This window comes from Talpa europaea (assembly GCF_964194135.1).
Source record: "Talpa europaea genome assembly, chromosome: 8".
NCBI lineage: Eukaryota > Metazoa > Chordata > Mammalia > Eulipotyphla > Talpidae > Talpa > Talpa europaea.
In genome coordinates, this window is record NC_140075.1 from 118,730,141 (window position 1) to 118,755,122 (window position 24,982).

The following is a 24,982-nucleotide window of genomic DNA, read 5'->3' on the forward strand; positions in this document are numbered from 1 at the left end:
GTCTGTTGCCAGTCACATGGGTGTTGAGAGTCTCTGCTTCTGGGACAGGATGCTCGGCTCATCTCCCACCAATGTCTTTCTCCTCTCTTGCAGACTTATTTCCTTCCAAAATGACACCCGCCTTTTATGGAGTGCTCTTGGTAGTTAGCCTCTGGGCTCCCATCTACTCTGTGCGTCCACCCAGCCCTGCTAGCCAAGAAGCCCCCCAACCCTCCTCCACAAAGAGCACCCCCACCTCCCAGGTGTCCTCCAGCAACACCGACTTTGCCTTCCACCTGTACCAGAGGCTGGTGTGGAAGACCCCGAGTCAGAACATCTTCTTCTCCCCCCTGAGCGTCTCCGCCTCCCTGGCCATGCTGTCCCTCGGGGCCCGCTCAGCCACCAGGAGCCAGATCCTCCAGGGCCTGGGCTTCAACCCCCAGCACACGCCAGAGGCCGCCATCCACCGGGGCTTCCAGCGTCTGGTTCACTCCATCAACATCCCCAGCCAGAGCCTGGACGTGAAGATGGGCAGTGTCCTCTTCGTCAGGAAGGAGCTGAGGCTGCAGGCCAAGTTCCTGGACGATGTCAAGAGGCTGTACGAGTCGAAAGTCTTCCCCATGGATTTCTCCGACGCCGCCGCTGCCCTGGAGAGGATCAACCGCTACGTGGAGAAGGAGACCCGGGGGAAGGTCGTGGGCTTAGTCCAGGGGCTGGAGCCGATGGTGGCCATGGTCCTGGTGAACCACATTTTCTTTAAAGGTAAGACTCTGAGAGGTTGGCTTTGATTTTGATGGTTTTTTTTTTCTTCCCATTTCCCCCCACCCCGTCCTGTCAAATAAGCAGCTAGATCAACCCTAGTAGGGGTGGGTGAGAGGGAGCGCTGAGTTCTAAGTAGCTCTGCAGTCCCTGGTGGATGGCCTGGGCCGCCTCACCCTTCTGCCCCGAGCCCAGGCCGTCCGTCAGGCTGGGGCTCGCTCAGTTCCGTCTTGGGAGAGCCCGCGGCTAAGTTCTGAGAGTCTGGCGCTGGGCTCAGTGGAAAGCTCTTCCGGAAGTGGCCTTGGGAGGGAGGAAGCTCATCTCTTAGCACCAGTGGCTGCCTGCTGCCCACAGAGGAGTGCCAGGAGGACACAGAGCTCCCCGGCGGCCCGGGGGAAGGGGGAAAGCTGAGGGTGTGAACACTTTCATGGGGGAAAGCGGGCAGAGAGATATAACTGTCACTCACAGCCCCGGACACCTGTCTAGCGCTTTACAGATTACAGACACTGCCTCGGAAGAGCACGTCAGCTACCACCAGACAGCCCTGGGGGGATGCCCACCACTGCCCTTCACTTGCTCTGGGATCCTCGTCATGTTGGGTTAGAAGTTCTGCCATGTGTTGAGCGCCCAATGGGTGCCAGTCTCCAGGCTGGGGTGGACGAATATCAAGGTCTACTTGATAGGCACGTGCTTAGGGTAGAAGTGACTGGACTCTCCAGGCAGAGTCAGCATGGATGCTGTGGTGTCTGCCCTCACCTCCCTCCACCTCCCTCCATTCATCCATCCCCCTGTTTATCCATCCATCTCTGCATCCACCCACCAGCCTCCTGTCTGCCCACCTAGTCATCCATCCAGCACCTTGGGAGGAGAAGGAAATGCAATTCATGTATTTTAAGCCCCTACTAAGTTTCTAACACTTTATCTTGTCTCAGTTTTGAATTAATTTTATTTTTGATTAAACTATAATTCACAAACCACAAAATGCACCATTTTAAACCATACAGTTCAGTGGGTTTTGTTTTTCTGTATAGTCACAGGGTTGTACAAAATGTCAACACTATGTAATTCCAGAACATTTCCATCCTTTCCAAAGAAAACCCCTTGTCTCCTCATTCCTGAGCTTCCTTCCTGGCAGCCTATAATCAACTTTCTCCATGGATTTACCCATTCTAGACATTTTATATCAATAGAATCAAACAATAGGAGTCTAGGCCAGTGTATTTTTTTGCCCTTCAGTGGCTGCCAGGTGGCTGGATTTCACTGCAAACGCTGGTTGTTTATTTTCAAGGCTAATGACCAGCTGGAGAGTGGGACATAGAGTAGAACAAATAAAACACCGCTGTTCTCACTAAGACTCAGCTGGTTTTCTTTAACATATTATTCCCCTGTGTGGTGGAGGATTTGGGGTAACTTCTTGAGTTCTAGAAAGAGACTTTAACCATTGTTTGCAGATTTCTCGTTGTTCTGTAAAAGAGTTTTTAAAGGTCCTTCCTTTACCATTTTCCCTGTCTTCCCTGCACTAATTGCACTTTGCCTTAAGCATCTCTCTTTTCTCTTTGCACCAGGCAAGTGGGAGAAGCCCTTTGCCCCTGCAGACACTCGAAACAACTTCCCATTCCTGGTGGACAAAAAGACCAGCGTGCGGGTCCCCATGATGCACCAGGTGGAGCAGTTTGCTTTCGGGGTGGATCCGGAGCTGAACTGCTCTCTGCTCCAGATGGGCTATAAGGGGGACACCACGGTCCTCTTCATGCTCCCAGGTCAGGGCAAGATGAGGCAGCTGGAACAGGCCTTGTCAGCCAGGAGGCTGCAGAAGTGGAGTCACTTACTCAGGAAGAGGTGGGCATCCGTGTCTCCTGGCTGGGGTCTGAGGCAGGTGATGCTGTCCATCCAGGGATGGGGGAGGGCTGGGATGAAGGGTGTGGAATGCTCCCTCCTGCAAACTGAGCACCGACTGCACGCTAGACAGCGAGAGGGCTGTGCATATATGCTCTCACTCGAACCTCTCCATCTGCCGACAGATAAGGAAATAGGGGCTTTGAGAGTGTTATGTCATTGTAGGTATCTGAGCAAGGAATAAATCCACAAAAACAAACACCCACAAAAAAGCACGAAATAAACGAGGATGATCATAGCACCAAACTCATATGTTCTTGAAAAGAGAAGTTGCTGTTTATAAAGTAGTGGGTAGAACGCCTGGGAGATAGTAAGTGCTCAGTCAGTGTTGAAGGTGAGGTCATTAGTCCTGTATTATTATGGGAAGTAGCAAAAGGATGTTAACCATAAGATAAAAAGGGGTGTCAGTCTAAGTACAATCTCTTAGTCATATTTTCTTGGCATTGTTGGCATCATGCCCAGATGTTCATATTCTAGAAGAAGAAACCGGGTTAACTGAATCAAGCATATCCTTGGGGGATGATGGAAACCAAGAGGCAAAATGCAAAGGAATTTCTGAGCAAAGGGCAAAGGCTTTCAGCTGGGATTGAGGGAAGGCGTCAAGGAGGTGGTGGCATTTGAGCCTAAGTATAGCGGGGATGAGAACACACAGAGGCTTGGGAGGGGCATTACTGATAAACAGCACTGGCAAAAATGCAAAATCAGGGATCCAGGGATGCCGTGGGGTGTTTCTAGGTTTTCCCCTGCTCAGACGGCCTCCGGGGTGGGATAAAAGAAGCAGAGGCAGCAGGGAGGCTGGGGGGAGGGGTGGAGCACCAGGCAGCAGAGCAGCCCAGGGGAGAGGGTGAAGGCCGAGCCGAACAGGGCAGAGCACTGTCCATGGTGCTCAATGTCACCAGAAGGTCATTGATGAGGACTGACGCATCCTTCCAGCACTTTTGTGACTCAATAAGTAATGGACCTTGAACAGAGCACTAAGCCTCAGCCCTACCATCTTCAGGTGGAGAAAATGTTCATGGGCAAACCTGGGACGGTGCCCACACAGCCAAGGAGTAAGAACAAGGACAGACAGTTCACGCTTGGTGCAGAGAAATCTCCGCAGAGGGAAAAAACAATGGGCCCAGCTCTGGGCTGTGCCGTCCAGCAGAGCAGCCACTAGCCACTGTGGTTATTTCAATTTAATTAAGTAAAACGAACAAATGTAACTCCTCATTGGCACCAACTGTGTTTAAGTTGCTCAGGAGCCACATGTGACTCGCGGCTACTGCATGGACCACATGAATACAGAATATTCCCAACTGTTCAGAAAGTTCCACTGGGTTTTGCTGCTCTAGGAGATTAGCAGGGCTTGTCACGGGAAGGGCTGGTGGGGGGCTCTGGGGGCCAGAGGGGGAAGGCATGTTTCCATCGGTGCCTCCATCGGCTTTTGCCATAGGCTCCAGGCAGGGGCCCCTTCTCAGCGCTGCCCCTGCTACATCGGGGCCCATTTTTCATCTTGTATATCTCCGGGGCTGGCCGGGCTCTGGCAGGAGGCTGACCTCCAGAGCAACCCGAGCTGGAGGTAGACGTTTGTCTAGGAGGTGGAGGTTGACCCCGCCAGCAGCACGCAGCGAGCCTGCAGCAGCGCAGTGTCCTGACCTGTCACCTAGGAGAGCGATGGCGACCCGGGGGCTGTGTGCCGCGGACCAGCACAGCAGTGAACGATGAGGCCGTCTCAGGGTTGAGAGACTGTGCAGGGTGGTCAGGGATTCGGTTAAAGAAATGACAAACAGACACACTTCAAGAGTGAAAATCTGAGTGTAATTTTATTTGAGTTGGTGACCAGTATTTATATGTTTTCTAAAAGCATAGGAATGGCGAACGTCAGTGAAGAAATCAGCTTGCTTATAAGTTTAGCTTATCATTGACAGGGCAGTGATTTACATCTGGACCCAGGCGCATTCCTAAGTAGTTAGGCTATTCATTTTTCTTTTTGTTTTATATGATTACTTTTTGTTTTAACTACTCACTATTACTATTAATTAACACGGGTGAATTTTACTTTTCACAATGTAATATTTTTATCATTTAAATTAATACAAACTAGGCTAAGTATACAACAGAGAAATTATTAAGCTAGCAGTTCTATTAATACACAGAGTTTAGTAACGTTTCATTTGAATCAGCCTAGTTATTAGATTTCGTATGTTCTTTTTTAATCGGCAAACCAATGACCTTTTAAACAGAGAAAGAGAAAAGATTTTAGAGAGACAGTTGTATTAGAATAAAGTTTGTGGGTCTAAAGAAGGTGAGATAAGTTTCCGAGCGGACAGCATTCCTGTAGTGGCTCCTGGTGGTCGTTATCTTTCAACAGGCTTCCGTCTTATCTATGTCTTCAGGCGGTTTTTTGCTGTTCTCCTCCTGCGCGCTGGTTGCCCAGCCGGACCTAGGGATTCCTAGAGGTCACTGCAGGAGGAGGTGCAGCAAGTCAGGGGGTTTTGCTGTTCTCCCCCTGCGCGCTGGTTGCCCAGCCGGACCTAGGGATTCCTAGAGGTCACTGCAGGAGGAGGTGCAGCAAGTCAGGGGGTTTTGCTGTTCTCCCCCTGCGCGCTGGTTGCCCAGCCGGACCTAGGGACCGTGGCGCAAGCCATTAGCCCTAAGGATCACTGCAGGGGGAGGTGCAGCAGCTGTGATCTCACCTTTTCCTTTCCCCTTCTCTGCAGGTGGGTAGAGGTGTTCATGCCAAAATTTTCCATTTCCGCCTCCTATGACCTGGAGACCATCCTCCCGAAGATGGGCATCCGAGACGCCTTTGGCAAAAACGCTGATTTTTCTGGGATCACGAAAAGAGGCTCCCTGCAGGTTTCCAAAGTGAGTTGGTCAATAGGATATTTCTGCAGAAGCCCATGTTGTCAGGGCTGTAGAGACTGGCTCACCGAGCATGGGCAAGGAAACGGTGCCCGGGAGGCAAAGGGACTTCACTGTGGCCAGAGTAGGATGGAATCTCGGGAGTGCCGGGCCTGTGCGGTGGCCCCACAGTTCCCACACGGCGGCTTCGGCCCAAGTTCCTAAGCGCTAACTACACTTCTTTACGTGCCGGCCTCTCCTTGGCTGGTGGTGCTGTTGCTCCGGCGCCTGCTGCCAACGAGCAGTGCTTACCTGGCCTCCAGTTCCCCCCTGAAGCTTAGGCCACACCAAGGTCATAACTTGCTGACCTGGGTCACTAGTGCCCTGTAGCTGGGTGGTATTCAGCCAGTGACTGGGCATTGACCTAAAAATCTAGATTTCTGATTCTCTTGCAGCAAATCACTGAGCCCGATTCCCATCTGGCATCAGGGAGCCCAAACCGCTACTCAGCGGGGATTGACCAGCACCGAGCTAAGAGCACCCCTTTGAGCCAGGGTGCACCATACAGGTCCCCCCATGCGTCTCAGGCTCTTACAAGAAATGTCCTCATCTAGGGCCGCCTGCCGGTGCCTTTCTGGTCCCTGACCTAAATGTTTTGACAACAGATTCGAAGCGTCAGGAATGACCCTGGCCACGGAAGGCCCTGCCCCCCACCAGCATCCAGGGGAGGCGCGCAGAGGCCTCACTCTGTGAGCATAAAGGACCTTTTCCCACAAAGTGCTTCTGTGGCCCTACGAAATACGACTAACTGTCAGCAGCTCTCACTCCCTCTGACTCTTAGGGGTACCTGAACCTTAGGTTAGGAATCTCTTCCCTGGAAGACCCAGAAGGGATCTATGCTGAGTGAGCCCTAGCCTATGTCCCCCCACGGCAGCACACGGCCACTGTCACAGGCCGCGGCGTTAGCACGTGCACCTGAGCTCATCAAACACCCCTCCTGCGTGTGTGGCTGTCATCAGCCTTTCCTGGATTTGGGAAGCGCAGCCCACAGCACCTGAACACCACCTGTACCTGGATGGCGCCCCAGAGGCCAGTGGCCACATGGCTGCATGGATGGAGAGAGCATAGTGCGGGCCTTTGGTGTCTCTCACCTCGAAGCTTCTGAAGGGGGCACCCCCACTCCTGGGCAAAGCGCCAGACCCCAGTTAAGCATAGGTGTCATCACGGGCACAGCTGATGTTTGCTTTTTCCTTGGCAGGTTGCCCACAAGGCTGTGCTGGACATTGATGAGGAGGGCACAGAGGCCGCAGCCGCCAGTGCCACCAACCTCGAGCTCCGGTCAAAGGACAGGCCCGCTTACCCCACCATCACCTTCGACAAGCCCTTCCTCCTGCAGATCACGCACGATGCCACAGGCTCTCTTCTCTTCCTGGGGAAAATGCAAGATCCCACAACATTCTAGGTGGCAAAAAGCTGGCTGACTGAATCCACAGCAACCATGCTTGAAAAACCACAAACCTGTGGCCTGTGCTCCTGGGGTGATGTAAGCTCAGGGTCCTCTTGTTCCAAGGGTGCCTCACCCCCGCAGTGCTGTATGCCCACCCAGGGTGCTGCTTTTGAGGCTCGGTCACCTAAAGTCAGCAGAGCTCTTGTCACAAATCAACAGCCGTGGTCTTTCCTGAGCCCTGCAGGCATGACCTGGGCCCCCGGGAATAGGAATGGGGCCTGGCAGTGAATAATTCAATAAACCTACACCATGAACGCAAGCAGTGCCCGCGTGTACCGTGAACAGGCCCCTGGTCTGAAGTGGCTCATCGGCAGCTCTCGTGACTGCTTGTCACTGTGTGACATTTCAGTGGCTGTCTGAGTCGGTTTGTTTATTCATTTATCCATTCAATGAAAATTTAGTCATCACCTACTCTGCACTGGGAGCGAATCAGACAGACCAGGTCCCCAGCCTAGTGGGCCTAGATGGGGTGCAGACCACCCACCACCAGAGTAAAACACGACCTACAATAGACGGGGTTGTCTCAGGAAGCAACAACACTGCGAGGACACTGAAGAGACAATCTGAAAATGGGTGAAGGGAGGGTGGCGGTGGGGTGCTCCTGTGTGCACAGAGGCCAGCCAGGAAGGAGCATGTCTGTTGGGGCCACAGAAGGGCCTTGTGGCTAGACTGGAAGAATGGACAGGGACAAGCGGGTCAGATCATGGAGAGCATTACTGGCCAAGGACAGACGTCTGGGGCGGGAGCACCACTGAGCCAGGGGAGTTCCAGGCAGGAGACAAAGGGCAGGCCACAGCTTGGGTAGGGCTCTCTGCCCTTTGTCCACCCCAGCTTCTCCAGGGCCGCCTGCCCTCCTGGTTCTGATGTTGTTGTGTGCGCGTGCGCGCGCGCGCACACACACACACACACACCAGGCAAAGGCGATGCCACCTCCCTCCCCTCCACCTCTGCCAGACGCCATTCTGGCCCTTTCCATCTGCATTACTGAGGGCATCTGCTGCAGCCTCTACTGGAGCCCACACTCCCAAGACACCAGACACTTTTGGGGGCACTGGTGCTCCAACTAGCTCAGATGTGTGGGGACCCTCATGTTGGCTTTTCCAAGCTCTTGTCCACAGACAGGAAACAGGAAAAATCATGCTAAAGTAACGCAGAGGCTTCAACGGAGGCCCCTGCCTCCTATAAGCCCACCTTATCTTACAAGTTGGGGAACCAAGAACCAAAGAGCAAAGATCCCCTGGACAGAATGAGCGTCAGGGCCAAAGCTCCGACACAGGAGACCCCAACCCCACCCTCTGAAACACTGCCTGTCCCAGACTCGGCCTTATCACAGCACTCTGGCCTGGCCCGCGCGGAAGCAAGGCTGCGCGCCGGCTCCAGGAACACCAGCTGCCCAGGGTGGACAGCAGCAGGGATGGCCAGCGAGGAGGATCGGCTAAGGGTGCACTTGTGGCCACAGCTCCCAGCAATTTCTCGCGGCTCTCGTAGGTGTCAGGGCCGGGTGGGGGCTGTCAGTCTCCTTCCCACCATCTGGCTCTGGAGGGGCGCAGTACAATGAGAGGCGGCCTCAGGGGGCCTTCTGGCGCCCACGCAGACGTATCCCAGAAGGCACAAGAGCAGGCACAGAACCCCCTCTGTGCCCTGGTGAGCTCTCAACACGCTGTTCTTGCCGATGTCCGTCCCCTGCATTCATTTTTAACCGTGTCCAGGTGTGTTGTAATCAGGCACAGCAGGATGACGGGCGGAGACCACGGCCTTGGAAAGAACTGCATTACTTTGAGGTCCCAGGAAGAGAGGCCATCCCAGTCCACACAAGGGGACCCAAAAAGAAGCCCCCAGGCTGGTCAGAAGGCAGAAGGAGCAGCAGCAGCGTTTGGAGAGGACCGTTATCACTACGGAGGTGCAGGGCAGTTGTGTGGGGCGCCCCCTCCCGGGCAGGGGGAGAAGTGCAGATGTGGAGGCTTGTGCTTGGACGGTCTGCGACGGCGTCCGTGGAAACCACTTTGGTCTTTAGCTTTGGCTCATGATTTTAAGATGCCACATCATCAATCATTGAGAATTATTATTGCAAAATTGCATGAATTTTGTCACTTCTCAGGCATACCTGACAATATTCTGAAAGTAAGGTCAGCTAACTTGTCAAGGCACATGGGAAAATTTTCCCACCCCATCTGGGTTCTTCTAAGGCTGAGCGGATGGAGAAATGAACAACAGAGTAGCTCGCAGGAGGGAAGGCCAACATGTAACAACATACATGTGGAGAGTGCACATGGTTGTGAAAGCTCTAGAATAACACAATGGATTTGGGATATTTATCTTGTTTTGTGGGCACCTGGGCGGCCCAAAAGGGGGTTGACTTCACATGACAGACCAGAAGGGGAGACCCCACCCTGACATTGATTAACAACTACAATTGGACAAAGTCCGCTCCCCCAAACCACATTCTCTAGGTCACAGAAGGGCAAGCAGTGATTGCTTTTCCCATTGGGAAGAGGGCAGCAGCTCATGATGTGACAATCTCTTCTTGATCAGGAAAGAGTGAAGGACGTGGGCGGGACAGAAGCTTCTCCACAGTCTTGAGCGATTGCATTGCTCTGAGCTTCAGCCTCTGCAGGCCAGAGCAGGGACCTGGAGACCAGTCCTGACTCTTGGGGGGATCTGACTTTATACCCCCATTTTCTAATCACTATGATGTGACAAGATCTCCTCAAAACATATAAACTAGCAAAGAGAATACAGGTTGAGAAGCCAGGGTCAGGGTGTCCCGCACAGCTGCCCACATGGCAGGGGCACCCCCAGTGCAGGATCCCCAGCCAGCCCACGTGTCTTACCTACTGGTCACCTTGTCACTGGAAAATCACTTTAAAACCCACCCATCAGGGTCACCCCTTGTGACGCAGGCAGTTGAGCGCAGCCTGTAAAGCTGTCCACAGCCTCTGCAGTGCCGGTTCGATCCCAGCCCGCCAGTGAGATACCCACATGGCACCGCAGACCTCTCCTGTCTCGCTCGCTGCTCCCCTCAGCGGTGTGTTTCGTCAGTCTGCCTGTTCTGTTCCCTGCTCTGTCTCTGGTGAATCCTCTCACCCTCTCTGCACATCTGGCCTGTACCCCGGTTCTTGTATAAATAAATAAATCTTTAAATAAATAAATAAATAAATAAATAAATAAATAATAAAACCCACCCCATCAGCCTTGTAAGTGTCGATCCATCTGGTTTTCTTTTTCTTGTCGAAGTGTGATGGACAGAGGCCTTTTTATTGGCTTCATGTATACATCACAATCTGACATCCGCATGCTATGTGAGACGGTCCCCACCATCAGCCCATTTCCTGAGATCTTTCCAAGGCGCAGAACTAGCTGATTGCTGTGTGGGCGGCAGAGCACCATGTCCCGGGACTTGTCTGTTTCATAACTAGAAATCGGCCTCTTGATCCCCTTCACCCTTCCATCCACCCCCCGACCCCACTTGCTCACCTTTGACGAGTACCAGTCTGTCCTCCTATAAGAATGGTTTATTTTGTTTGGTTGATTGTCTCGTTTTTTAGATTCCACCTGTGAGTGAAATCTGACTTTCAACCTACAGTCCTGGATCAGCCTAGAGTTGATTCAGGTTAGCCGGAGCTTGAAGTAGCCACCCCTGGAGAAACAGGCTTCTGCTCAGTGCCCTCCCCACTGTCACTGGCCCCGCGTATCTGCTGCCAGTCAAGTTCTTCAGGTGCCTGGAGGATATGAACGGAGCAATCGCCACCTCCTTTGCTTCTGTGCTGGAGCACTTCCAAGTGCACGGCAGACACCCATCAGCAGACCACCGGCTCTCGGCTGTCCAGGCGGTCGTTGATCCTCTACCTGCTGATCACCTGCCCAGTGAATCCATGTGTGGGCATTTTTTTAAAGATTTATTTACTTATGCATACAGAAACTGGGGTACAGGCTGGCGGGGGGGGGGGCGGTGAGAGGATTCACCAGAGACAGAGTTGGGAGCAGAACAGGCGGATCTACTGAAAACCACCGCTGAGGGGAGCAGCGGGCGGGACAGGAGAGGTCTGCTGAGCCGTGTGTGTCCGCTCCCTGGCCGGGGATTGAGCTCGTGTTGCAGTGGCCAGAGATAGCTTGATAGCGCTGTGTCTTTAACCCCTGCGCCACCAGGGATGCTCCCCATGTGCGGGCATTGAGGGGAACAGCTCATACACACTGTGGAGCAGAGTCGGCGCTGAGGTTAGGGGTTCAGGGGACTGCCAGGTGAGTGGCCCCAAGGTGCGAGGGCCACTCCAGGTGCAGTTCAGTGTGGACCTGCCCTCAATTTCAAGACAGGAGCCTGTAGCCATTGATGTGACTCAAATGCCCTCCCCTGGGCACAAGTGCGAAGGAGCCCCCCTCCCCTGTCAGTGCAGCCACCCTAACTGGTGCCCCTGCCCCCGGGGAAGGCGGCCATCTCGGTGCCAAGACCCAGGCAGAAGGCGCTCCAGGGGATGTGCCCCACGGCGGCGCGTGCGGGAATCTCCGGCATCACTCTCCTCTGCAGACGCACAGCTCCTGCGTCACTGGCTGTCACGGGGGGCACGCGCCAAGTGCTGAGGACAATGCCTGGCGAGCAGTGGGTGCCTGGTCGTGGCTGTTATTGTTACAGCCATAACAGGAGCCTTTGCAAACAAGGATGTTTTTCCCTAGTTCATTTCCCAGCTGGGAGCTGAGAAGACGGCAGGTCTTTCTGTCCACTCATGACAAATGTGGCCCCCTCCGCTCTCTGTCCCTTCCAAGTGCCCCCCCCCACACTGTGTGGCCAACTCCACTGTCCCTCTCAGAGCTCAGAACCATCTGAAGGAGGGTCTCTTTCTGTTCTCTGGTGTGTGACTGATCTCCAGGGCCTAATACCCCCTCACCCACCAACCAGAACACACATGAAATGTGCTCAGGGCCCAGGTCTAGAAGGAGCAGGCAGGTCGTATTCATTAGTCAAAGCCTGCAAGTAAAGTCCCTCCATGCCGGGAAAGTTAAAAATAAAAGCAGCTGAAGGAAAAACGCCGATGTGGCCATTCCCAACAATCACATAATTACTGAAGACAGAGGAAGCATTTGAAGAATTTTTAAAGACCCCAATCCATGAAAGTTTGCTCACTGTTTATTCAGGATATTTAAGCAAAGAGAGCAACTCTGGGTTGGGAGCTCAGCTGAGGTGTCAGGCTGACATGGGTATGAATCCCATCTCTACCCCCAGGAGCTGTGTGACTGTGCTAAAGTTACTGAGCCTCTCTGGGCTGGACCTACATCTCTAAATAATACTTGCACAATTGTAAGGGCCTGTTGAGATGCTGGGAGTAAGTGTGTGGTACACGCACCCCACGCACGGTGCCATTCAACACAGCAGCCACTGCAGCTGTCAAAACACCAAAGGGGGTGGGCAGAGCAAGGACTGGAAGAGCACCCCTCGCTCCTCTCCCTCAGCCACTGCTCCCCAAGCAAACAAAAGCCTTAAGTGGCAGAGGGACAGCCCTGGAGGGGAGAGAGTAAAGCAGATGAGTCCCTCAAGGGAATATAATGTAAGCAATTGTTCATTTACTGAATGCCTGTACACCTACTGTGTGCCCGCACACAGGGGTAATCATGAATTATCACAGATTGTTCCCAGAAGTTTGCACAGACCAGGAGGAAATGAAGCAAGGTATTTTGTAAGCCTGATAAGAGAGAGGAGAACACAGGGCGCTTCTGAACCTGACCCAGCCTACGTGGGAGGAGACAAATCTGGCTGTCAGGAAAGGCTTTCTCAAGGGGAAGTCTGGAGAGTGGATAGGAGCTGGGTCCCCCTGAGAAGGAGTGAGCACAGGGTTCAGGCAGAGGAAAAACATGTCCTCATTTATCCATCTGGCTTGAAGGTGGAGGCCTGAAGATGGGTGGAGGGATGTGAGGTTGGCAGGTGAACAGAGGCTCCTCACGAAAGTCCTAGGAGCAGGGCCTCCGAAAGCTCAGAGTTGGGCAGGGGATTGGAGACTGGACGACTGGCACCTGGCCTGTGAGAGGCGGGGGCAGCGAAGAGGCTGCTGACGCAAGCCACGAGGCAGGTGACGGAGAGACAAGGGCGCTGGGAAGCCAGGGCCAGGGAGGGGGTTCTCCTGCCCAGGCAGGTGTGGCCGCGCCTTCCTGGCCCACGGGAAGTGGAAGTCAAAGCTGACTCCCGGTTATGGAAATTGGGGGAATTCTAGAACAAAAAGCGAAACGGATGATCAGGCATCGCAGGTTCTCCAATCTGATGGGCCGCTGGGGGCTCCGAACCCCACAGACCAGCAGACACCATCCTGGGGGGCATCGCGAGCTCATCCAGCTCTGAGAGCAATCTGCTCAGCAAGGCAGACTCCACACACATTCCTCCACACCTTCCTCCACAGATTGCCCACCTGCCCTGATTGTGATCCCCGATAAACATGAGACTGGCTGGGCGGGGGGAGCTGCTGCATTTCTGAGACGTAGCCCCTCTAGGTCTCCCTCTCTCGCTACTTGCACTTTGAGTTATCTTTCCTCCGACCGCTCCCAGCACGGCCTCCCCGCGAGGCGACAGTTGCTAAGGATAATAAAGTTGGAATGTTATGTCCTCCTGAGGTTTTGATCCTGTCGTCATGATAAAATGATGACATCATTGTCTAAAATCGTCTCCAATGACATCATTGTCTAAAATCTATTTTGTCTAATATGATAAGCAGGGCCTGCTGCAGTGTGGCATGGAAATCTTTTCCCACCATTTTACTCTTAACCCACGTGTGACTTGGGCTATAAACTTTCTCTTATAGGCAGCTCGGAGGTAGATCCCGCTTTTTCCCTCAGCCTGATGACTCTTCCCCTGAAGTGCAGTATCTGTTGACGAGCGTGGGTTTGTCTCCCCATCCCCAGCCTCATCGCTTTCTTGCTCCCGTGTCCCTCCTCCACTGCCTTCTTCTGGATTAGATTAAAAAATCATTTAGTGTATTGCTTTATTTCTTCTTTGAAAAAAATTCTTTTTGTTTTCTCTAGAGGTTGCAGCATACATTTTATTTATTTTTTTTAAAGATTTATTTTTATTTATTTATACAAGCACTGGGTACAGTCAGAAGCACGGGAGGGTGAGAGGATTCACCAGAGCCAGAGCGGGGAGCAGAGCAGGCAGAAGGACCGAAGTACACTGCTGAGGGGAGCAGCGGGTGGCAGGAGAGGTCTGCGCACCATGTGGGACCCTCCTCCGGTGGCCGGGGAGCAGCCGGGGATCGAACCAGCGCCGCAGAGGCTGCGGGCAGCTTCGCAGCCCAGCGCTCAACCGCTGCGCCACCGGGGAGGCCCTGCGGCATACATTTTAACTTAACACAATCTGCTTCGAATTGATGCAAACTTAATTTCAGTAAAACACAATTTGTGTTTGAATTCAATATAGTTCCCTTTCTTCCTCCCGCCCCCCACCTTGTGATACCATTGTATGTATTTTGTGGTTGTTTTTTTTTTTTTAAAAGATTTATTTATTTATGCATACAAGAGTTGGGGTACAGCCCAGAGGCGTGGGAGGTGAGAGGACTCACCAGAGACAGAGTGGGGAGCAGAACAGGCAGATGGACTGAAATCCGAGGCTGAGGGGAGCAGCGGGCGGGACAGGAGAGGTCTGCTGTGCCTTAACGTTGGTCAGTTCCCTGGCCGGGATGGAACTCAGGCTACAGAGGTGATGGCACTGAGTCTTAACCCCTAGACCAGCAGGGAGGCCTGTTTTCCCCTCATTCTTCAAACCTGGTTTCCATGTTTCTTTAAACACATACAAGGCAGCTGCTTTGGAGCTTTGCTGCTAAATCTAACATGTGGGGACGCAGAGCCACTTTCTAGTGACTTCTTCATTCATGCCCACAGCTGAGATCATCACTTTAACAGGGAACACCCCAATTCAAGTGAGTCTGCCCTCGTGGCAGCTCCCCACGCCCGTGAGACCACCTCGGGCACTGCTGAGTGGGGTGGACGCCCAGGTAAGCAGCCAGGGACACACTCTATTCCTACCCAGCGTTCAGGGCGCCTCATGGGCGAATGCACCTGTTTTCCATGGGCCCTGGGTGTATTTCTCGGGTCCGAATGATTGTTTTCAACAGTTTGCCCACCTCTTTAGTCGCCACGTGGAGAAGACTTGCCAACACTTCTCTCCATTGTGGCAAAAGTGGATCCTCCCTAGACTTGGAATAACTCCACACACATAGCTGTGACCCTCCCCAGAACCCCACTGTCCCCCCTCAGCCCAGGAGCCAGAGCACCCTCCCCAGGCCTCCCCGAGGCTGCATGGACTCCTGCCTACTTTTTCAGACTTTGGTGAGAGGGCCCCAGATCTCCAGGGGCGCTCCTCTCTGCCTGCACATCCCCGCTGATCAAAACTTGCCCCGGGGTCTGTTCAAACTCAGAATCCTTTGGGGCCAGCGGTTCCCCTCAGAGTAGAGGTCAGGCCTTGCCATCTTGTCCCCAACATACAGCCCAGAGCACGGCTGTCAGAGGGCCTAGGTGTTTGTTGAATGTGTGGAAACATTAATGAAGGTGCACAGATGCATTAACTGCATGAACTGGCTCATTGTTTCACGGAGAACTGATGCACAAGCAAAAAAAAATACCTTTAAGAAATGATTCAGTTGTTGTTGGCTCGGGACAATATTTGAACACGATCTGCTGACCAACTTAATATTAACTGGGGTTTCTCCCACCCATGGCACGGGGGCACTATAAATCAGACCCCAACTGGGGCCAAGAGCCCATGGCAGCAGCAAGCTCCTGGGGAAGGTAAGTCACCTTTCTCCTCTTGGGGACAAGGAGGCTCTCAGGAGGGGGTGTTTCACTGCCTTCTGGCCCTGTTCCAGGTGGCAGGTGCCTTAGGGAAGGTGATGGGAGATGCAGTGCTTTCTGGAACCTCCCCCATCCGCTGTTCTCTCCACCCGGCAGCCCCTGCCCTCTAGCAGCCCTTCAGCCACAAAGACCCTCTTGCCTCGCTCCTGACTCAGCGAGGTGGACCAAAGGCCATGCAGGGTGGGGGGCTGGCGGGGAACAGTGTGGGTGGGACAGCGGGAGGTAGGAGCATGGCAGGGGGTGGGGTACATTGAAGAAGCGGGATGGGCTGGTCAGGACCGAGAGTCTGGTTGGGAAGAACCAAGGTTAATGGGGTTTCTCAGAAAGGGTTAAGCCGAAGAATTCGAACTCCATCCCCTTGAAGCTTAGGGGAGGCTGAGAAAGGAAGATGATGACTTTTGCTCTGGAAGCTCCCTCTAGCTGCTTCTACCTTCAGGGTAGCTGGAGGTTGGTGGGGAGAGTCTCGACAGCTGAGCGGGCTGTCACGGCCACCAGGACAAAAGACTATGGACGGGAGGCTCGAACAGCAGACATTGATTTTCTCATAGCTCTGGGGGCTCCAAGTTCAAAATCAGGGTGCCAGCATGCTTGGTTCTGATGAGGGCCCAAGCTGATGAGAGATGGCTTCCAGACAGTCATCTCTTGTTTGCAGGAGCTCAGGGAGGGGAAGCAGGGACTCGCTCAAGCCCTTGGTTGGGCGCTATCGTGTCATAAGGGGAGCGTCATGACCTCAGCCAACCCTAATCACCTCCCCCAGGTTCTTCCTCTGAATACATTCTGGGTTGGGGTTTCAATGGGGTTTGTGAGAGACATAAACCTTCAGTCCCCAGCACCTGCCACTGCAATCCCCATGCCAAGACATGAGGGGTGGCGATGGGGGTGCAGAGCAGTAGCCCCATGCCCAGAGCTACGCCAGGTCCTGTGGGAAGACAAGGCAGGGGCCTGACCTGGAACATCCACTCAGGTCACAGCTGACTCAGTCACTCAGTCCCTGCCATTAGCGCCCTCTGCAGATTCAAGGCCTGACTTTCAGCCTCAGCCAATCACACTGGGCACGTCTGGAGACAGAGCGCTTTTGCCCTTGACAACAGAGAAGGGCAGTAGCTGGGAGGACTTGGAGAGCCGAAGTGAGGCGACCAGTGTTCCCTGAGGTGACCTTTACCAGGCCTTTGATACAGCTTGTGTCCAAGTCACCTGAGCACCACTGTGGGCTTTATTTCAGAAATCACAGCTCAGACTCAGGTCAGGCCTGCATCTGGGCCTTCTGGTGTGAATGAGTGCTTTTGATAAGGCTGAATTTTTCCATATTAAAAGTCTGGGTTTCTAACTTCTTCAGAAACGTTAAAAACTGGCATCATTGACCCAACACGCCCACGTGGTCATGGTGGCTGGATCTGAGTAGGACCTGTCCCGCTTGGGCCTGGGCACATCTCTCCAAGTGGTGGTCAAAGTCACTAGTGACAGTATCGTAGTGACAATGAATTCTATGGCCAGGATGGGGAAGTGACCTGTAGCAAAAGGCAGAATTGGATCCGTCATTATCGGTCCTTTCATCTGACATCATGACCCAAAGTCCTTAGTCTTTCCTCACTAGACTTAGCTAGCACCCTCCAATCCAGGACCCAGGTGGATAGTACCCAGGTTTTAAAGGGCCCCTTTTCAACCCCTCAACCTCGAGAACATGCTCCATGGGAAGTTTACCCCCATACCTCCTCCTTCTAATAACAGCTGTTTGTTGTGGAACTGTCTCCCAGGAAGATGCAGCTGGCTCTCTCTCTGGTCCTCATCCTTTGTGGCCTTATTAGTAGGATTTCCTGTGAGTGGCAAAGAGTCACATGGGATGAGCCCCACCACCCATGGGAACTGCCACCTCCCAATCAGGACATGAAAGTCAACCATGAGGTGTTTACCCAAAAATTACTGAAGACTCTGTTAGTTGAGAATCCCAAAGAGAATATCATCTTCTCCCCCATGAGCATCTCCACCTCCTTGGCCATGATCTCTGAGGGGGCCAGATCCTGGACACTCGTCAACCTGCTGCACGTGCTAGGCTTTGACTTCAAGGAGCATGAAGTGAGGGACGTGCACCACTTCTTCCTGGTCTTCGTCCAGAGGCTGCAGCAGCTGGAAAGGGAGGATATTCTGAGGCACAAGGACTTTCTCTTTATCAACCACCACAGGAGGGTTAACCAGAGGTTCCTGGAGGAGATTCAGAAGATCTATGATGTGCAAGTAAAGATGATAGACTTTAGAGATAAAGAAAGAGCCAGGAAGGAAATGGACCATGCTGTGGTTCAAAAAGTCCTGGACAGATGCTATGAGCTGATTACCATGCTGGATCCTCAGACATTCCTGTTGCTAATAAACTACATTTCCATCAGAGGTAAGCCTTGCTAAGGGCTTGAATTCCCATTGCAGGTGTTCTTTGCCCTGGTGTTCCCTAAAAAGAAGGATACATATGTATTTGTAAATATCCATTTTCCTAATGACCAGGATCCACCCTTAGTAAATTTACTGTGATTTCATTCCCTTGTCCTAGCATTTAAAAATTATTCTCCCAATTTTTGCAACTAGACTGTTCCCTATACCTATGCCATTTTGAAGAAAAATGCATAATACTTGCAGTTAAAAAGAAAAAAAGAAACCCTTCTGCAGTGGCATGAGCATCAGAAAATCCACTGGTTTTGTAAGGTCAGAGTGATGTGCCATGAGGCTAGAATGGGTTCAGGGTCACACACCAGGGGCACAAAGATCACACTCAATTCCTGGCCTTGACATTGTCTGTTTCTTCGTGGGCTCCAAGTTCCAATGTAAGGTGACTCTTCTGCCTTGAGCTGTTGGCCTCGGGGGCCCCAGAACACGTGGGTAGTGGTTTATTTCTCACATGTCACTCTTAAAAAATCTATTTATTTATTTATTTATTTATTTATTTATTTATTTTTAAAGATTTATTTATTTATGCATATAGGAGCTAGGGTACAGTCCAGAGATGTGGGGGGTGAGAGGATTCACCAGAAACAGAGTGGGGAACAGAACAGGCAGACTGACTGAAATACACTGCTAAGGGGAGCAGCGGGTGAGACAGGAGAGGTCTGCTGCGCCATGGGGGTTGCTCCCTGGCCGGCCGGGGATTGAACTCGTGCTGCAGAGGCTGTGGACAGCTTCATAGTGCGGTGCTTGACACCTTGTGCCACCAGGGAGGCCCTCACAAGTCACTCTTTGACTTTTTCCTTCCTGATTGCCCCAGGCATTTGGCAAGTAGCTTTTGACACCAAACTCACTCACGAGGAGACCTTCTTCGTGGACAAGCACAAAAAAGTGCAGGTGGACATGATGAGGAAGACAGAACGAATGATGTACAGCCGATGGGATGATCTGCACGCCACGATGGTTGAACTGCCTTACACCCAGGACCTGTCCATAGTGCTTGTGCTCCCAGATGAAGGGCATTTCCACTCTGTCCTAAGAAGGATGGATTTTAGAAGAGACAGGACTTATTATGCCAAGGACATGAGGTACGTCATGGAGGGACATTCTAGATTCCCACTGAAATTTTGTTCAGACCTCATTTTCTCTATGCAAGAGTCTTATTTGGGGGGAATTGAACATCTGGTTATTTCCTAGGATGTTTGTAGAAAAATTGTAGAAATGGAACAGGAAGATGGTGGCCTGGAATCCATTAACAGCCAGAAATGCCTTGGATTGCCTTAATTACACTTCTTTTGGTTACATGTACAGTACCAGAAACCCACTTCATGTAAGCTCTAGGGAGTAAAGAAAGACAGGTATTGGAAAGACACATGGGTATTTTAGGAACCTAAGAGGATGAGCCCAGCAAGTTCTCACCAGGGATTGGCACCAGGGGCAGCAGTGTCATGAGGAGTGACCTTTCTTCCTGTCACTTCTCTTTGTTCCTAACCTCACCAACTCAGTAAATCGGCTTTCACCACTTTCACACCTGAGTCACTCACCTGTTCTATGCCAGGCACTGCTAGGGGCTGCAGAAATAATGGTCAGGAAAACATGTCTCTGTTAATGTGGAATATTCAGTGTGGTGGGAGAGGCAGAAAGTCAAAAAACAAGCACATAATTTCAAATTGCCATAAAAGCCTATGGAGAAAACGAGTAGGGTTAGATAATAGAGAATTCTGTGGTAGGATATTAATTAGGGATCTTAATTAGAAGAATATTAAATAGGTATGAGGGTCAGGGAGGATCCTAAGCAGGTGAATTCAAGCAGAGACCACCGTGCACAGGTATGGCTCTTCCCTCCAGTCAGTGTGCCCCTCCAGACTGAGTCTAACATAGTCAGAGTTCCAGCCACATGTTCTTGGAAGAGAGAGTTTAACTGATTCTCTGTCTGTCAGCCACCAAGTTCCAATCAAATGTGGATAAGTCACAGCATGATTTCCAACAGTAAGCTGAACTTTGGGCGGGGCTGGAGGGTGAGGGTGGGAGATTTCAGGCAATAAATATGCAGATTGGGAAGAAATCACCAAATGGTGTTTACTACATGTCTTGTTGCAGCACAGACATCCTCTAGGGATGAGGTCACAGCAGAGAGGATCTGCCATCTACCTGTCTGTCTATCTACCTGCCATCTATCCCTACTTATCCAGCCAGCCAGCCAGCCATCATCCATCCGCCTACACACCCATCATATATTTTTCTCATCATCTCTCTTCTAACTACACACCCACCCACCCATCTTATCTACCTGTCTTATCTATCTATCTATCTATCTATCTATCTATCTATCTATCTATCTATCTATCTATCTATCTACTATCTACTATCCATCTATCTACTATCTATCTATCTATCTATCTATCTATCTATCTATCTATCTATCTATCTATCTATCTATCTATCTATCTACTATCCATCTATCTACTATCCATCTATCTATCTACTATCTATCTATCTATCTATCTATCTATCTATCTATCTATCTACTATCTATCTACTATCTATCTATCTATCTATCTATCATCTATCTATCTTCTATCTATCTATCTATCTATCTATCTATCTATCTATCTATCTTCTATCTATCTATCTACTATCTATCTATCTACTATCTATCTATCTATCTTCTATTTATCTATCTACTATCTATCTATCTATCTATCTATCTATCTACTATCCATCTATCTACTATCTATCTATCTACTATCTATCTATCTATCTATCTATCTATCTATCTATCTATCTATCTATCCACCCATCTATGTATCTATGGCAGTGGTACAGAGCTGCTGATCTGAAGGAGGAGACCTCCTCGCTCTTCTCTCTCTGAAAACTTTTCTTCCCACTCAGTGCTTTCCTCCCCTGTGAAAACTCCCTCAGGCAAGATGACCTCACCTCCCCTAGAGGTCCTTCACCTTGTTCAGTCCCTGCCCAGCGTAACCCCTGCTGCTAGACAGGGGGTTGATGAAACTCAGGGCTGGATTCCTTGGCCTGACCCTCCTCTTCTTGCCTTGGATAGAGAGTCTGCGAAGGGAATACTTGGGTTAGGAAGGCAGAGTTCGAGCAAATAGTTTATTTGCAAATTCAAAATTGCAGCTCAATTTCCAACACTTTTAATCTCTGCTCAAGCAAGCACGCAGCGCGGAGAGCAGTCCTTCAGACCGTGGGAAAGGGATGTATTTCAGCTTCCTCTTGGTTTTCATTCTTAACAGATTGGTAGAGTTAGTTTTGCCCAAGTTCAAGATCTTCTGCAAGATAGATCTTAAAAGAGTGCTTCCCAAACTGGGCCTCACAGACATAGTTACTACAGAAGCGAACTTCTCGGGCATCACAGAAGAGGTTTTCCCAGCTATTGTTGAGGTGAGTGGGGCAATTTCTGGGTCTGTTTTATCCACACCAGTCCTGAGGGAAGAACAATCCATTTAAACCAAAAGCAGCAGTTACAACGCTTATCTCCCCTGGCCCATTGGCTTTTGAGATTCTGTAGCCATTCATTCACTCGCTCACTCACTCACTCATTCATTCATTCATTCATTCAAAAGTAGTAGTTTGCAGCACTCTCGGAGGCGCTGGGGACACGGTTGTGAATGAGCCTAAGTCTCCATCTCCAGACGCTCACAGCCTTGAGGAGGGCACACAACGAGCATGCGCACACGTAGGGATCCTGTCAACCTGAGATGTGGGGAAGAAAGGAAGGGGGGGGGGACTGGGAGATCACCTGGGCGGTGCGGGGGACTTGAGGTCACTGGCAGGAAGTCTGGGGCTGCTCCGTCTCGCAGAGGAGTGAAAGGAAGGTGAGGTCCGGGGAGCCTGCCGTGGGACGCACGTTCCAGGGGACGCGGACAAGTGCCTCTGTGAGCCTGTGAGCCTGATGTGTTTGAGCAATCCCAAGAGGACCCATGTGGCTCAAGTCCTGAGTGTGGGAGATGGGGAGCCAGTGCGGTGAGGGGAGGCGGGGTGGGGGGGTGCTGGGAGGGCGAGGAGGCGGGGGAGCCACCAGAGCCTCGGGTTTGCAGGAACAAGTCAGGGCCTCGCTCTGCTGAGCCCCACACACCTCTCAGACACCCAGATGCTGCGGCACATTGAGGGGTGATTGTCCTGTCTCCGCAGGCACAGTGACTCCCCGCAGGTCACTGAGAGGCCTCTGGCCACCCCTAACACTCTGGCCAGGCACAAGGAGCCATCTCATCCCATGCCGTGCGCAGCAGGTGGCAGGTTACAAAGCACCTGTCAGGGTTTCTCTCCCCTGCCTCTCCTGGTGACCTGGGGTGGGGTCTGCTCGCTCACTGAGGGGTGACACAGCCATCGGCCAAGGACACAGCTGGGTTCCCAAGGCTGGGATGCCCTGGGATAAGGCGCTTCCAGTGACCCAGGAGTGTGAGCGCCCCTGGGTGTGTTCCCACCCAGCAGAACCCAGCGAGGGCATATCCAGTGCTGGGTGCTGGGCTTGGGAGATTCTGAGCCTCTCCCAGCCCCCCAGAATCCCAGCCCCACTGCCATGTGTCCCACAGAGCCAAGGGGCAGAGTGGACATTCTAAAATGAACCCCTCCCTCCTTCTCCTTTCAGCACATCTTCCTGCAGGGGAAAGGACTGCCCCCCAGTAATCCTAGGGGACTTTCTCAAGCTTTTCAACCACTCAGCACTCCCCTGTGTTCTAGGCCCCTTTCCTCTCTATCAAGCACCCCAACTCCTTGAGCTGCCTGCCCGGTGCTGGGTCGTCAGCTCCTCAAAGGTCAACTCCCCTCTGTCCTTGCACGGAGGGTCTCTCTGGAGATAGAACAGAGTAGAAGCTGGAGGGGGCTGCGGGGCTGCTGCAGTGGGAGCCAGCGTTCCCCCACCCGCCACCAGCTGTGGAGGGCGCTGCCTCCCTGACCTTGGCCGCACACCACCCCGGCTTGCTCTGGGGCAGCCAGCTGCGTTCACGCCCAGATCTGAGACAGGGTCTTGTGTCCCCAGGCCATGCATGAAGCCTGGATGGAAGTGACTGAGAAAGGCGTGAGAATGGCCAAGGGCACCGGGGACGCACAGGAGGACGAACTTCTGCACCAGCCGCGGGAGCCCCTGCGCCTCAAGTTCAACAAACCCTTCCTCGCCTTTGTGGTGGACAACAAGACTCAAACAGAGCTCCTTGTGGCCCGGGTCGTAAACCCCCGTGTTGAGTAGAGGTCGGGGGTTGGCCCCCAACTGCCCTGGAGTGAGGTGAATAAAATTCACTGGAGTGTAGCAGGAAAAGCCCAGGCTGGGATGCGTGTCTTCTTCCGGAGCAGGGGGGATGGGAGGGGGCTGGGGCGTCTGCTGGGGCCCTCCCCGCTGTCTTCTGACCCGGGATGCTTTGGCAGATGCAGGGTGCAGCTGGCAGGGTGCGTCTGCACAGCCTCACTACAGCAGCGCCCTTTCCTCATCTGTACCCCAGAGTCATTCTAAGTGCCCCCAGCCAGCAGGGGCCTTGCTGGGCAGGAGCAGGGTCCCCTCAGAGAGGAGGGTGGGAGGGTGGAAGAAGGAAGTGTCAGTACCCACCAACACCTACAGGGTTTCCTTGTGTTCACCAAGCTCCAGGGGGAAATAGGGAGGCAAAGTGTTGCCAGAACTTTCTCTATCCCACACCCTGATCTCTCTTTTTCATACAGCCCCTATGTAAGGACTATTAGTAGCTCTAGGAGACTGTCAGGAGGTAAAACTGATGAGGAGGGAGAGACAGAATGGTCATGTGCACAAAGGGGTGTGAGTGTGAGTGTGCATGTGTGTGTGCATGCGTGTGCATGTGTGTGTGTGTGTGTGTGTGTGTGTATAGGACTGAACCTTGGGTACTACCTGGCTGGCCGTGACTTGCCTTGTGTCTGATGGCAACAATCCATCTCTTGCTACATGTAAATGAGATACACTGGGGTTTTAAAGAGTTGACTCATTCAAACAATTGGGGGTTGTAGAGGCTGGTGGGCCCCACTTTTGCTGAGTGGGTCACCAGGCCAGAGACCAGGATGAGTGGATCTTGCAGAATTCCCTCTTCTTGGGCGGGGAGGAGAGCAGAGTCTTGGTTGTCAGACCGTCCGCTGAGGTGCTGAGGCCTACCCACACCCACACTGTAGAAGGCAACATACTTTCCCCAAAGCCCACCAATGTCATGCTGATATTATAAAGAAAAACTTCACAGAAATATCTAGAATAATGTTTGACCATATACCTGGGCGCCAGGGCCAGCGAGGCTGGTGAATTACATGCGCCATCTTACGTGTCCTGTAGTGGTGGGGAAGGGCCGGGCCCCATCCCTCCATCCTCCATGAACACCCGCCCCCACGTGGGCGCTGAGTTCACCATCCTCTGTGAGTGGCTCCCCTCTCTTCCGTCCATGGTGACGCGTTCACGGAGAATGCACACCCCCGACCACAGGGCGCTCCGGATGCCATCATCCTCCAAGGACACCCTTCCTACTTGGACACTAGGTCACCCTCCTCTGTGAGTGCTTTCCCTCCTGCTCCTGCCACGCGTGTGCGGGGATACAGTCCAGGCTCCCTCCGTCTGGTTGTGCTGCTGACACCACCCCCTCGCTTTCCAGAACATACATGGCGGAGCCCCTCTCCATATTGCTCACGCTACTGGGTGCCTTTCTCTGGAGAACTACCAGCCGCTCAACAATACAAGTTGCTGATGTCCCAAGGGTGGGCCTGGGCTTGTGTGGAACTCGCACCTCATTATCTACAGCTCCCTCTTTTGCTCCTCTGACA

The 24,982-nt window shown here is 52.4% G+C and overlaps 2 protein-coding genes across 2 annotated transcripts; both read left to right on the forward strand.

The window, feature by feature from the left end:
• Positions 1 to 110: 110 nt before the first annotated feature.
• On the forward strand, positions 111 to 6,922 carry SERPINA9 (serpin family A member 9; the record flags this gene model as incomplete). Its single annotated transcript, XM_084240328.1, has 4 exons — positions 111 to 741; positions 2,304 to 2,577; positions 5,337 to 5,484; positions 6,719 to 6,922. The coding sequence occupies 4 exons, from the start codon at positions 111 to 113 to the stop codon at positions 6,920 to 6,922; spliced, it is 1,257 nt and encodes a 418-aa protein (XP_084096454.1).
• Positions 6,923 to 17,674: 10,752 nt separating this feature from the next.
• Positions 17,675 to 23,423, forward strand: LOC311175461 (uteroferrin-associated basic protein 2-like; the record flags this gene model as incomplete). Its single annotated transcript, XM_084240329.1, has 4 exons — positions 17,675 to 18,173; positions 19,038 to 19,305; positions 21,472 to 21,619; positions 23,217 to 23,423. The coding sequence occupies 4 exons, from the start codon at positions 17,675 to 17,677 to the stop codon at positions 23,421 to 23,423; spliced, it is 1,122 nt and encodes a 373-aa protein (XP_084096455.1).
• Positions 23,424 to 24,982: the final 1,559 nt, after the last annotated feature.